The 14,853-nt window shown below is 37.1% G+C and overlaps 1 protein-coding gene across 1 annotated transcript in view; it reads right to left on the bottom strand.

Moving 5' to 3' along the window:
* The window catches only part of ADAMTS19 (ADAM metallopeptidase with thrombospondin type 1 motif 19), a 130,770-nt gene that overhangs the window by 5,181 nt on the left and 110,736 nt on the right, over positions 1-14,853 (bottom strand). The window contains exon 21 of the mRNA XM_030969320.1: positions 14,519-14,671. Within this exon, the coding sequence (XP_030825180.1) occupies positions 14,519-14,671 (153 nt within the window). The remainder of the gene's footprint in view (positions 1-14,518; positions 14,672-14,853) is intronic.

The following is a 14,853-nucleotide window of genomic DNA, read 5'->3' as shown; positions in this document are numbered from 1 at the left end:
TATCAACCACAATTTAACACATGAACAAATATATGGTTTACAGGAGGGAAATAGTTAGTACTGATTTATTTTCAAAGTATGCTATCAAATCTAGTATACTGCTGTAAAATTGCATGAGAAAAGTCTCCCAACAGAATTCCCCTTCTTGAATTCTGTGCCTTTTCTCTGTGCAGCTAAAAATAATCTGAGTTCCTATAACAGCCAACATTATGCACATGGTCAACATGTAAAACCACATATATACCGGCACAAATTTTATCCCCAATAGCAGCTGGAACATAGATTTTAATTTTGCCAAAATTCTGACCACTCCTTAAATTCCTCTCATCATAGTTTCAGAGATATTTATTTTTGGAATATTTTAATCAAATTAAAATTGAGACAATGGAAAAGCAAAATTAAAAAGGTGAAAAGAAAGACAAAACTAAAACTACAACACAAAGAGAAAACAAATGTGAGAGTAAAAGGAAAATGAAGGTGATATGATGAAGCTAATATGTTGAAGATCTCTAATAAGGAAAGATAATCTTTAAATGTTATCATGGTGATCTTAATTTAGAGTAATATTACACACAGTATTACATTTTTTTTTCCTTCAAAGATTAGTATGTTTATCAACCAAAGTTAGAGTATGTGTGAATGTGTGGTACTCCTTTAGTCAACTGCAGAGGAGGAGGATATGGGCAGTTTGATCTGGTACATAAGATTACCAAAAATAATTTCTCTGATCTTACGTCATCCTAGAGTGAGTAGATGCAATCCAGCCACCTGGAATACTGGAGGGGAGAATGGGATTTGAAAAACACTACTCTTTTGCTAACAAAAGGGGTTCCAATGGTTTATCTGCTAACTGGCAATGCCAAACAATTAATATGGGCAGGTGACTTTGTGAAGAGTGCTCTGGCAGCAGCCACATCTTCTCTACATCAAATGAGCTCTGGCTTGAAAGTTTGTTATGACTGCAACTGACACAAGCAAGAAACAGACAAATCTCTCATCTAACCAGTGTTTAAGTCTGAATTTCTATGCAGAATCTGGTAAGATTTTGGCATTAAAATCTCAACTGGTGAATTAATATCCTTTAAATAACTGAGCCTGCACTGGCCTTAGTGAGATGTAGTTTTCCATCCCAAGATGCAGAGATCTTGCAAACAATTAGTCTTGCTTGACCTACTTATTAAAATCACAATTTTAGAAACTGACATCAAAGGACGATTAAATGAAATGTCTCAGTTCATATAGGAAACACGTGGCAAAGCAGGAAATAGAGAAATTTGTGATCTATGTTCTTTTATTTTCACAGAAATGTACTAAATTTTAACAGTGCATTTATTTTTATTTTTTAAAAAATGGGAACTTACTAAGTCTTGTAAGATGCTTGTGGAATAATGAGAAAAAGCAGGGCTATCCCAGTGATTTGCAATCCAGAACTTTTAAACCCAACCAAGTCAACACGCAAGTAAAGCAAGATTTTTCCAAACACCCCGGGTTTTAAAATCAGTGAAGGATCTGATAAGCATGCTGTGCTCCTCTATGTTCACATGGCAGTAGCAGGAGCGGTGGTGGTGTCTGACTTTGAAATTAAGAATTCTACTGACTGGAAGCCAGAAAAAAAAATTTTTTTACCATAAAAGCTCATATTTGCTATTAGCTATATTAGCTTATATTTTAAATAGTATGAAATAGGGAAAGCATCAGGGATTTAGCAGTGCACTTGCTAGCTACATAGACAAACAGTGAAGTTTTCTGTGTTCATGATGTCATTGTCTTAACTGTGAGTTTATCTTGCAAACACATCAGCCAACTGCTGCTGTAACTGAGAGCAGACACTGAATATTAGGGAATAAAAGTAACTCGTATTTTTCTTCTTTATCCTGAAAAGATAAAGACTTGTTCTGACTTCACTAGGAGACAACTCAACTTCTGCAGATCACTTAGATACCCCTTCAGAGCAACAACTCTGACCCTCCTTTTGACACTCATTTTACTGTATATGCATGTGTAAATTCAAGCTGAAGCAGACTCTTCCAAAACTGCCTCCCAAACTTGCCTCACCTTTGGATTTCTCTCACTGCAAATATTCAATCTGAGGTAAATACCTTTCACTGCATATGCAGCTGTCACATTTTAGGTAGTGCTTATGGTATGTAGTTGAAGCTGTATAGGTTCTGTATATTTCTGGACTTTACACGTTTAAAACTCTAGCAAAGCTTTTAATTTCAAAGAAGTAAAAAATATTTTCACTTTTATATATTAATCAGTGAATTTAATCAAAAATAAATTTAACTGTCAAAACTGCTTGTATTTTTTGTATGTTTGTGTGTGTGTATATATATATATCTAATTTGCAGAAAATGCCCACTCCCAACCAATATATAGCATTTTCATTAATTCAGCAGATTTCAGGTTCATTTAAACCCACAGCTTTTATTATTAGTGAATGAAGAATAAATTTCTATAGTTCTTCTTCCCACCCACTCTATCTCCTCACATGTCAATCTTGCACATGCAATACTTTATTTTTGTGGAGGTTAATTACATTTTACTTCTCACTATTCACATGACCCACACTTTAAGGCCATGTAGCTGATTAGCAAAAAATTCCTGTAGGAGAACTGCATTTGTAGGTTTAGACTAAATGTTCTAGTACACAGCCAGAGGGTTTTTTTTATGTGGCTGTTAATCTGTGCATCTTGGACACAGTCCTAAAGGTACTGTAAAACCATTCAAGCAGCAAGACATGTAAAACATTCTTGTTAAAGATTACAAAAAATTCCTGTGTAAAGATAGGTAACAGCTATTTTTTAAAAATTATTTTTTCCTATAAAAAAAATTTCTTTAAAAAAAATCTTACCACCCTGTTTCAATTTTGTCCAACTTTTGAACTTCTTTTCGATATAATTTCAAGGACAGAAATCTAGGTGTTAAATGTAACAATTCTTACACTTGGCATGCACACCCGCTACCCAAGATTCCTTCTTTCTGTTCCCTGCCAAAGATATATATTCTGGAGAGAATTCATATTTCCAAGGCCAACAGCTGAGGAAGTTGCTGTAATGTGTTAGCTGCTTCCAGCTGGCCTTCATGAGAAGTAGGAATTCCTAAATTAAGGGAAAAATTGTCACTGGCAGACAGTAACGGTCAAAATGTGTCTTTCTGCCAAGACAACAGGCAATCATTGAAGAGGGTGATACAATCCACAATTAAAAAGCCAATCTGTGACAGTATTAACAGAATTGACTTGGACAATTTATTTTTGAGAATAGGTGGACTGCTCAATAAAAGGTTTTACAAGTCTAAGTAGCATTCAAAGCAGGCTGACGTGCCTCTAAGGAAACTCAGGGATGAGTTTTACTGGAAATTATTAGCAGAGCATTCCTAATCATTTATGTATAGGTTCATCAGTTCCAGCTTTTAAGCAGCTTCAACCTTTTCATGATGTGAGTGTGAAATAAGAATAGCAAGCAATCAGATTTTAGCCGCAGGATTCATATTTGCTAACACACTTGCAAAATCTTCTTCTGCTTTGTCTTTTATGAAGCCTGCATTTGAAGGCAGGTAGTAGATAATGTGGTGCATTTTTTTTCAGCAAAGGCTTCATACTAAGTTTGGCAATATTCTTCAAGATTACCTAAATCAAGCAAATAATCTGAAGTTTATTTAAACCTTTTTTTTTTTTTTTTTGTTATAAAGGTATTTCTGAATACTGTAGCAAAAAGAGGGATTGACAGATACAAGCATAAGATGGAGTCTGAGTTCTCACATGCATCATTTCCAGGAAGGTTTTTCTGCCTCTCTCATTTCTGACACACCCAACACCTCAGTATGCCAAATTTAAAATTCAGAACTTGTGCTAAGTTTAGCTATAACAGTATCTGCTGTTGGTCTCTTCTAAGTTTAGCAAGTTTGAGTTGTGCCTATTTATTTTATAGCCTTCTTTTTCTCCTTCTTCTGCCCACTGCCCCTCCATTTTTTTCTTTTTAGCTCTTCTTTCTAGGGTAAGAAGATATAAGATTCAAAAACATAAGATTTTAAATTAAGACAGACAGAACTCCAGTTCCCTTGATAACCCCAGAGATAGTGTTCCCATGGAGGAAATCCTCACCCCCTCATCTCAAGAATCTGAACCTTTCTTTTCTCTTTCTTTTTTTCTCTTTCCCCCCCCCACCCCCGAATCCTTTTTAAGGCCCCACGCAGAACAATCTGGTTGTTCGGCAGAGGAGGCAAAACTGCCTTTGGTATCAAGACAAGAAGCAACTGAAAGTTCAGGAGCTGATTACAAAAAGAAATTTATTTTTTCTAGGTCAGTATATTCTTCATTGCCTAACTACTCTGAATCAATAGTGGGGTTGGATAGGCTTAAATCTGAATGGGCTCTCTGGACCCAGCTTGGAAGTGGAAAATTCTTTGTCTCCATGTAAAACCCAGGTTCCATTGCCCAGTTTCTTTCTCGGGTGAATTAATGAAACAAAATCATCCATTTAACAGTTTAAAAACTGGGATTATTCCAATGACAAAAGGTTGTTCTATTAGAGACCACCTGGAGTCCAAATCGATAAAAAACCTGAGACTCAATTACAGCCTACCATTTCTCCCTGACATCAGGGAAGGTATCAGCATTTTTCTCTCATCATTAATGACCTGTATCAAAGCATGGACAAATCCTGTAATACTGTAACAGATCTAGAAAGCCAAGTTCCTCTATGGGCTCCAGATGTATGTACACACCATTTTAAATTTTGTAGTTATAGTTTCTATAAATCTATATTTAATAAAAACATATTCAAGTTTTAAGGCAATTTAAGTATGCCTGAAATTATTTAGGACTTTAGACACACTGCTAAATAGTATTTGACATCATAATACTGGTAGATTTTACAAATTTTAGCCTTGTTTGTACACCTCTGCCTGGGCACTGCTGCAGGGATCCTCTGTTAGCAAGGAAGCAGAAATAAATTTTAGCTGTGGATTTGTGGTTGTCCCAGATGCCTGCCTGTGCTGACTCACACATGGATATATTACTGCCACTAGTACTTAGCAATGAACAAGACATTACTACATTTCAAACTTTCAGATCTGAGATATCATTGCCTGGTATTTCGGCAGGAGATGACTGTCCATTCATCAGGACTATCACACATCCAAACAAGAATCTGGAAACAGTTAGATTTCATGACATAATTACCTTTATCTTTCTGATTAAATTAGTTGAGTATGCTACTCTGGAATGATGAAAACAAATTCTTAAAATTAACTTGAAATATTAGCCTTTGACTATATAATTATATTACCATACATGACAATGCTAGCCTGATGCTCAGTTGAAAACATTGCACGGAAAAGCATTAGAACAGCACAAAGAAGTAATTAAAGGATTACAGTATTTCTAATGAAAAGACATGTCACAGAACCCACTAAGGACACAAAGGAAATTTCAAACCAGGGAAAATGAAACCTCCAAGAAAATCCTTTCTTTTAAAAATTTTCTATTTTATCTATTTACTTTTCAGAAATCAAAGAAACAAATGTCAAAAAGCTCTTCTGTTCAACATAGAATTAAGCACTGTCCTTTAAATATCATCGCACTATGTACCATTTTAAAGTTTTTTCAGCAGGTTGAATAAATGAAAGAGTTCTTTTCTGAGTTCCAATCACTCTATCTACCATATTTTAAATAATGAAGATCTGAAATAGCAGTCAACTCACCTAAATGGCTATGAAAGATATTAAAAAATCAAAACATAAAAAACCTATGAGTTTACAAGGAAACTGAACTCATAGGACTTTTATTTAGCTAAAATACAAGAATAAAATCATAGAATCAGTTAAACTGGAAAAGATCTTTAAGATCATTGAGGCAAACCATTAACTCAGCATTGCCTCACTACTAAACCATGTCCCTAAGTAACACAACTACATGGCAACTCCACTATTTGCCTGGGCACTCTGTTCTAATGCTTGATAACGCTTTTGCTGAGGAACTTTTCCCTAATATTCAATCTGAGTCTCTGCTGGCTCATCTTGAGGCCATTTCTTCTCATTCCCTCACTTGTTACCTGGGAGAGGAGACCAAACCCACCTCATTACAAACTCGGAGGGAGTAGTAGAGGGAGAAAAGGTCTACCCTGTGCCCCCTTTCCTCCAGGCTAAACAGCCCCAGCTCCCTCAGCCACCCTCCACAGGACTTGTACTCCAGACCCTTCACCTCTGTTGCCCTTCTCTAGACATACTCCAACACTTCAATATCTTCCTTATAGTGAAGGGCTCAAACCTCAACAGCCTCACCAGTGGCAAGCACACGATGATGATCACTGCCCTGGCCCTGCTGGCCACACTATTGCTGCCACAGGCTAGGATGCCATCAGCCTTCTTGGTCACCTGGGCACAGCTGGCTCACGTTCAGTCACTGCTGACCAGCACCCCCAGGTCCTTTTCTGACAGACAGGTTTCCAGAGAGTCTGCCCCAGCCTGGAGCACTGCCTGGGGTTCTTGTGATCCAAGTACATGATCCAATCCACCACTTGGCCTTGTGGAAGCTCTTACCACTGGCCTCAGCCCACAAATTTAGCATGTCCTGATCCCTTTGCACAGCTTTTCCACCTTCAGCAAGTCAACATTCCTATGCAAACTGGTGTTGTCTGTGAACTTACTGAGGGTACACTTGATCCCCCTGCCCAAATCATCAGTAAAGATGTCAAACAGGACTGGCCCTACACTAAGCCCCAGGGAGCACCTCTTAGTGGCCAATTGCCAACTGGATGTAACTGCATTCACCACTCCTCTCTGGGTCCAGCCATACAGATAGTTGTTAATTCAGCAAAGAGAGCACCTGTCTGAGCCATGGGCTGCCAGCTTTTCCAGGAGAATGCTGTGGGAGACAGTGTTGAAGGCTTAGGCCCAGGTAAACAATATCCACAGCTTTTTCTTCATCCACTAGCTGGATAACCCTGTCTTAGAAGGAGATCAGATCAGTCAAGGACTGCCTTTCATAAACCCATATGCTGACTAGGCCTGATCAAGCAGGTTCAGAACATGCCATATGATGTCGCTCAGGATGATCAGCTCCTGACCTTCCCAAGCACCAAGGTCAAGCTGACAGGCCTGTAGTTCCCTGGATCCTTCTTCCAGCTTCATCACTATCCTCATGTGGATCCCATCCACCCTCACAGAGCTGTCTGTTTCTAAGTGATGGAGCAGGTCACTGACCATTTTTCCTTTCCATTATGAGGGTTTGATTTTATTTCCCATCCCTGTGTTTCAGCTCAGGGGGCTGGGTACCGGCAGAACAACTGCTCTTAATACTAAAGATTGAGGTAAAGAACATATAAAGCACCTCCGCCTTTTATTCATCCTTTGTCACAATGTTTTCTTTTGCATCCAATAAAGGATGGAGATTCTCCTTAGCCCTCCTTTTTTTGTTGGACATGATGCATTTTTTTTTTGTCTTTTATGGCAGTAGGATGATTAAACTCCTTGGCCCTAGCTGGGCCTTGACCCTTCTAATTTTCTCCCTGCATAACCTCACAACATCCTTGTAGAGCTCCCGAATTGTCTGCCCATTCTTCCAAAGGCCATAAACTCTTTTTTTCTACCAAGTTACAGCCAAAGTGCTCTGTTCAAGCAAGGCAGTCAGCTCATCTTTCAGTGTAACGAGACAGGCAACTCTTGCACCTTTAAGATTTCTTTCTTGAAGAATGACTAGCCTTCCTGGACTCTTTCGTCATTCAGGATTGCATCTCAAGGGACTCAGTCAATCAGGCCAAAGTCTGTCCTCTGGAAGTACAGTGTGGCAGTTCTGTTGCCCCCTCTCCTTACTGCTTTGAAAACTCTATTGTTTCATGGTTGCTGTGCTCTGAAACAAGTATTTCAAAAGAATTTTTCAAGATTCAGTTATCTCTTACATTTTTAAAGTATTTTCATCTTTTGCCTTATTATAAACTATCAGAAAACAGCAAGAAAGTGACAACCCCATAGAGTAAAACAAAATAATGAAAACCAAACAATAAATATTTTGAGATAAAATAAGAATTTCATAGAATAACAAGTTTATCACAAGAATAAATACATGACGCAGTATGTTATTTAGCTGCATGAAATACAGGATAACAGGAACATGAAATAATAAAAAATCCAACAAAAATAAGCTAGATCCCACAAGAAAAAATGGATTACATAAATTTTAACAGAACCCAAGTGAATCAGCTGTAAGAGTTATGCCTTTGCAGATGACAGAGTCAGAGATACTGAGGAAAAATCTGGAAAGAGAGAGATGACCTTAGATATGGAGATACACCAGGCAAAAGAATGCCTAATTCACCAAGCCTGAGCACCAGACCATTTATTTATCTGCTGAAAATACACATCAGCCTTTCAGAAGATCCATGTGTCCTCAAAAAAAAACCTGGCAAGCATTTTTGGGAAAGGTCATAGAATATAAAGGACTTCTCTTCAGCTACTCCCAAGAATGGTTTCCTTCAATCTGTGCTATATGCATATGTATGCATATGTAAATCCCCTGCAGCAGTAATGTATGGCCTAGCACTGTAAAACTCAAAAGCAAAAAAGTCTGGAAATTTGTATCTGCTTGGGTATAGACTGTACTACAATGACTTGGAACACATTAGCAGTAAAGGAGGTGATGGAAAGCTGCAAATGCTACTCTCCATAACTTCCGCATTTGTGGAATATTATATGTGGTGCATGACACAGATTTTCTCCTTCACCTGGACTTCCAAGGGATCACTACATCCAGTCAATCATACTTATCAATTTCAAAGAGTGCCAACTTCTGCTACAAGAGAGAGCAGCTCCACTGTTTTGCTGATAGCAAAGGTTTCAGTCTGTTGGTAGAACCACAGAATATTTGGTGGGAACCAGCATGCAGAAAATTTATAGAGCTGCTTAAAGATTCAAAGTCAATGGCTGCATACTAATAGCAACAATATTTCGTTCTGAAATATTGCTGGGCATAAGTAAACAAAAACAAAACTTATTTATAATGTTATCAATCATCTATTTTAGGAGCATTTTTATCATTTTAGTTCTGCTATCAGGGAGTAAAAAACCCTAGCTTTTTCAGGGATATTTGAGATCTCATTTATTTTGGAATTTCCTAGACTTCCTCTAACTGTTCAGGTTTATGAAGGTGACTTAGAAGTCAATCTTTTCACTACAGATTTTTGTCTCTACAGAAGACATCTCAACCTGCTTCCCTGGAAACAACTTTTTAAAATCTTCAGAGTCCAAAACAATTTGTTCAGTTGCTGAATGCATCAGTGTTATCCTTTTCTTTCCCTGTCGGGCAGTGTCACAGACACAAGAGTGTCTCCCAACAGTGGCTGTGTAAGTGAAATCTCCATCTTTCCCACACTGCTCCTTCAGGTGAGCACACTGTACATTGTGTGGCAATTCTGTGGTTGTATAGACACATTTAAACATGGGTCTGCATTTGCCTCCACTACACGCTGCCATCTTCCAAGCATCCTCTTCTAGCTATGAGGGTTAGTTTTCTGCACATGCAGCCTTCTTTCTGCACTATACGATCTTTTGTACTCCATGTTGAGGTCATTTTGGGAACAAACTAGCTCACCCTTGATGGAAAAATAAAAGGAAATGTATAATGGTGGTAACTTCTGCTTAAGACCCTCTCCTAGGACACATAAGGAAAAACAGAGTATGTATTATGAGGTGGATTTAAATTTCTTTTTCTTTCTTTTCTTTCTTTTCTTTCTTTTCTTTTCTTTCTTTCTTTCTTTCTTTCTTTCTTTCTTTCTTTCTTTCTTTCTTTCTTTCTTTCTTTCTTTTTCTTTCTTTCTTTTCTTTTCTTTTCTTTTCTTTTCTTTTCTTTTCTTTTCTTTTCTTTTCTTTTCTTTTCTTTTCTTTTCTTTTCTTTTCTTTTCTTTTCTTTTCTTTTCTTTTCTTTTCTTTTCTTTTTTCTTTTCTTTTCTTTTCATTATTTATTTGATTATATAGTTCTCCCACTACCATGTCACTTGTCAAGTAAGGCAGCAAGCATCTTTCAGCAGGAGCTGTTCTCTTATTTTGTTCTTGCTCATTTGTGCTTTGTTTTTCTCTGAGCCTAGGAAGGTTCAGTCCTGATGGGAACTATTAAGATGTACCACAACTTAATTCTTTTCTAATATAACCACACTTACAGATAATGCAACTTGAGAGACAACACTTTAATTACATTTTGATTCCCCCAAACTTCTTACACTAAAGATGCTTGAAGCAGAAAACCAACAAAGATATCTTAGTAGATCTAAGTGTGAAACAGATACTAGAATTTCCCATTTATGAGTGATTTTCTCTGTGTGCGAACTAGGTGATATCTACTTTTAAAATCCTTTCCAGTCTGATTAGTGGTTTCTTCTGTTATGAAAGGTGGTATCATTCTGTTTTTCAGGAAACGAACATGACATTATATTTATTCCAGCCAGAATTCTGCAGTATATTGATCTAAAAACCCCTTTATATGAAACAAAAGATGTTAATATTGTTAATATTATAGGACTGGTTAGAAACGTATAAAGTCTCCCAATGCCATTTCCTTACATTGACATCTTCCATATTATTTGATCATGCTTCATTTCTGAAACAAAGACACACATAATTTGCTGCAAATTAACTATATTTAAATCAATATGAAAGTTTTTTACTTGATTACATAATTTTTTAACTTCTATTATTTTGCATTGCATAATTGCTTTGTCCATACATCTACTGATAGTGTAATATTACACTACTGATAGTGTAATTGTGACTCACGGCCAGCACTATTCCATTCCAAGAATCTAAAAGAGATTAATAATTTTGGATGGGGATCTGAGGAAAAAAAACAAGGCTAATTCCCTTGTCAGTAAAGTGATAACATTAATATCATCCTTTTTTTTTTAATTGGAGGAGATCGGTTGAGTTTGTTTGCTGTGGAAATTTAGAGTCTGTTTAAATGCTGTGTTAAGCACACAAAATAAAGCTTGAACATCCTGTGCTCTTGAATAGTTAGTAAAAAAAGTTTGTGGGCATTTACCTCCCTCCATTTACATGCGTTGTTTGATTGGGGAAGAAGGCAAACAATCCTTATCACTGACATCTGCATTCTGTATCCCTCAGGGGATCTCTCTGTGAATCCGCCTCCCTAACAGCTGGAGACTTGACTTCTTCTGACTACACACACACACACACTTTCTAAGGAGCACTGAAATACTGCCTGAAACAAATAATTTGCAATAGGATGTGAATTCTGGGATTCATTGTTGTAAAAACTAAGCAGTTGGGTCAGATGCCCTTCCAGACTCAGTGGAAAAATAGTAGGAGATTAACCTTTGCCCCTCATGCTTTTGCTTCTTCAGGCTATAGACAAAGAGAACTGCATGCCAACCATTGGGACCACTATCACAGATGTTATATTTGACTCCTCAGCATCTCTGGTCTAAACCTTAGATACTATTTAGAAATTTTGCTGCTGCTCCATCTTTAGTTTCTACAGAATGCATCCTTTTACCAATCTTTTTTACAACTTATGCCACATTATCTTCTCTGATCTCCTATAGACATATACAGTATATCTCTTCATCTTACAAATTGTGGCTTCTAAATTCTTGTTTGTTGTCTGGACCTTTGATCCTATTTTTCCTTGCTGAATGATATAATATTATATCAAAGTTTTAAATTACCATTTTCAATACCCACTTTCCAAGTTATTCTCTGTTCCAAAATTCATTCTGCTTCCCAGGTTTCATTTATTCTGATAATGGTCTGAAAAGTGTGATAGTAGCAGAAAAAAAATACACATTTTCCTACATAAAGTACTGTAGACATGCCCTTTGAGCACCCTACGCTGCTGAAATTTAAGTGTTTTTTGGAGAATGACTTCTGCAATGATGTGTTCTTTTGTAAGCTGTGCAGATGTGTAAACATGCAGTTCACATGAATTTAATTTCACCTCTCCTCAGCCTATTTGTTTATACTTAGGTGATGAATGCCTCTGAGCATGATCCTGTCCTTGTATGGCTTTGAAACGGGTAGCCAGTGGGCAGCTTAGCAAGGGACACTGTTGCTAACAACACCTTGCCCTAGCTGGTGCTAGAATAGCTATGGTCTCTAAACATTCCTCATTTGAAGGTAACTCGCACATTGTTCGGTAGGATATGCCATGGATGGCATATGCTGGGAAAATACAATGTCATTGGTAATGCTGCTAGGTGCTGGCTCCAGAAGCTCAGTTTGAGCTTTTATTCTTTCCTTTCTCCTCATACCTATACTCCTCACAAAGGTGGCCCAGAGCCTGAGTGATGTTACGAACAGCAAGTTTTAGCACACTGACCCACTCTACTAACTTAAACGCCATTACAGAGTTAAAGGCTGCACACAGGCTGGGTTGTAGAGACTTCTTTTAGACTGAGTTTTAGAAGGATTACTATCTCCATAATTGATCTATTGGAGCTTGGAATTTTGGTCAAATTTTATTTGATCTTGGTATTGTTAAAACACAGAGGTCAAAAACTATTTGATCTTTATATGACTATACCAATAAAACAAACTAACTGTGTTACAGCACTCCATAATTATTAATCATGTTACCTTTTCAGTAATAGTGCAATTTAAGCTTAATTTAAAATTATGTCTTAGGAGTTCAAAGAAAGCAGCAAAGCAAGTAAAGATATTAGGCCTCTTGTTTCAATGTGTGAGAAGCATCATTTAAATTTTTCAAGTCAAGTCTTGGCATTAGCTAGAGGGAACGTGGCTCTGCTCAAAGGAACAGACTTCTGTCAATGTCAAGAACAATCCTAGAGTAAAAACTGTGAACACAGAAGGCTGCATTGAACCTCTGGGTAAGAAACAAACAGAGCAAAGATTAATATTTACCTGAGCTTTTCATTTGTTCTCACCATTGCAGACATATCAACATGTAGGCCATGACTTCATGTTGCTATGTACTCCTTCAATGGAACAGAAGAGTTACAGAGAAAAGAAATTCACATCCAAATATATTTTAAACTGAACTTGTGCACCTGTAGAGAAATCAAGGTATCTATTTTTCAGTAAAGATCTTGGAAAATCTCTGCTGCACAAGTCACAGTCAGACTGTATGTTAACTGTTCAAAAGATTTTGCCAATGCCATAATTCCTTGTGTCCTAATTTTGAAGTTCAAAGTGCAGTTTGGGTGAGAGTATTACAGCTTTGACTCAAGGAGGAGAGCAGGAAATACAAAATTGCCAGTTAATTTTAAACAAGAAGATATAAGTTTTTGTGCACTCATCTGTGACATGATTGCTTGTGAAAGGCACTGAGAGGATAAAGCTCTTCACTCCAGAGGGCACTGGGAACACAGTGTATCTGTCTCAGCATACCCACATAGCTTCAGCAACCCCAATTTGAATGGTTGCTTCAATTAAGAAAGCAGATGGTCATTTCTCCATGGTTTACTTCCTACTGGTGCTAGTGCTAAATGAGGCAGGTTTTAACAGTAGTTATGTAGTAGAGAAATGGAATACTAAATATTATTGCCAAACATATCTTCCTGTAAAAGTAATACTGCTACTGAAAGTTAGTTGCTTCTGTTGTTTAAAAAAATAAATGGTTATACTATGTGCTTTTGAAGTAGCTAGTTACTCACAGAGTACTTGCAGCTAATTCTTGGAAGGCTGGCTAGCCATACACTGCTGGCTTTAGTCCTTGTTTCCAGCTCCTACATCACATGAAAGACAACTAAAAATACATTAAATACTTCTCCATACAAGCAAGTTTAAAAAATGCTGCAATAATGTTAGGTGCTGAAAGTAAAAGTGTGTGCAAAGTTATGAAGAGAAACAAAGGAAATAAAAAAAGATTACAATCTTTCTGCTGAAGTGTGGTCTGTGATACAGCAAGAGAAAACCTTGACAAGGTTCAATTTCAGAATTTCAGCATGTTTTGGGTTTTACAAAACTGTATGAGATACTGAAGGCTAATCACAGATCTAACTAATATTGTTTGTTACTGTTTGGCCTATGCATATCCACCTCTCAGAACACATATGCCAAGGAAATAATGTAATGACAGTTATGTTGAGTGTCCATAATAATAAAAAAATAATAAAAAAACCCAGTAATAGATGCTTCCCACATGCTAAATGGTTTATGTGGAAATTTAATAAGCTAAAGGTGCTACTGTGTAAGACTGGAGAGTATACTTTACTGGAACCACAAATAAAATGTGCAAACACAAATTAACAAAATATGTGAATGGTAAGGTTGGAGCTGGCTGCAGTTTCTGAAGCTGTCTGCCTGCCTACTGACACAATAAGATAATACAAATTTGCATAATATTCTAGATTTATGTCACACTTACTTTATATTCCTGATTTTTATTTATACTGTAGGCTCACTGGACTACCAGTTTAGTTTTTTTTTGTTTATAGCCTTATTGTTCCCTCAGCTGGGATATCTGTACACTTTTCATAAGAGTAATTCTTATTAAGAATTCAACTTGCAAAATGTGTGATGCTGGGAGGCACTAGTATCAAGGATTACTCACCTTAGACCAGTCTCCCATTCTCCAGACATAGCATTTGGAATAGTCCTCACAGTCCTCTGCTTCTTTAGGTCTTGTGGACAAAACACATTTCTTGCGTGGATTGGTGCACCTCACCGTCCGATGTCGTACTCCCTTACCACACTTTACAGAGCACTGTTGGAAAAAATGGTTTTTCAGATTTCTACAAAATTAATTTACCCCATTTCATCCCCTTCTATATGACTTCTGCCCAGTCAGCATAAATATTTCACAGCTTCAGTGATCTCCTAACTTCCAACCTTCAATAGCATCAATACTAGATTTATTAAAAAAGAAAAACTGAACAAAAATTCTTT

This window comes from Camarhynchus parvulus, chromosome Z (genome assembly GCF_901933205.1).
Source record: "Camarhynchus parvulus chromosome Z, STF_HiC, whole genome shotgun sequence".
Classification (NCBI taxonomy): Eukaryota; Metazoa; Chordata; class Aves; order Passeriformes; family Thraupidae; genus Camarhynchus; species Camarhynchus parvulus.
This window is presented reverse-complemented; position numbering and strand designations above follow the sequence as displayed.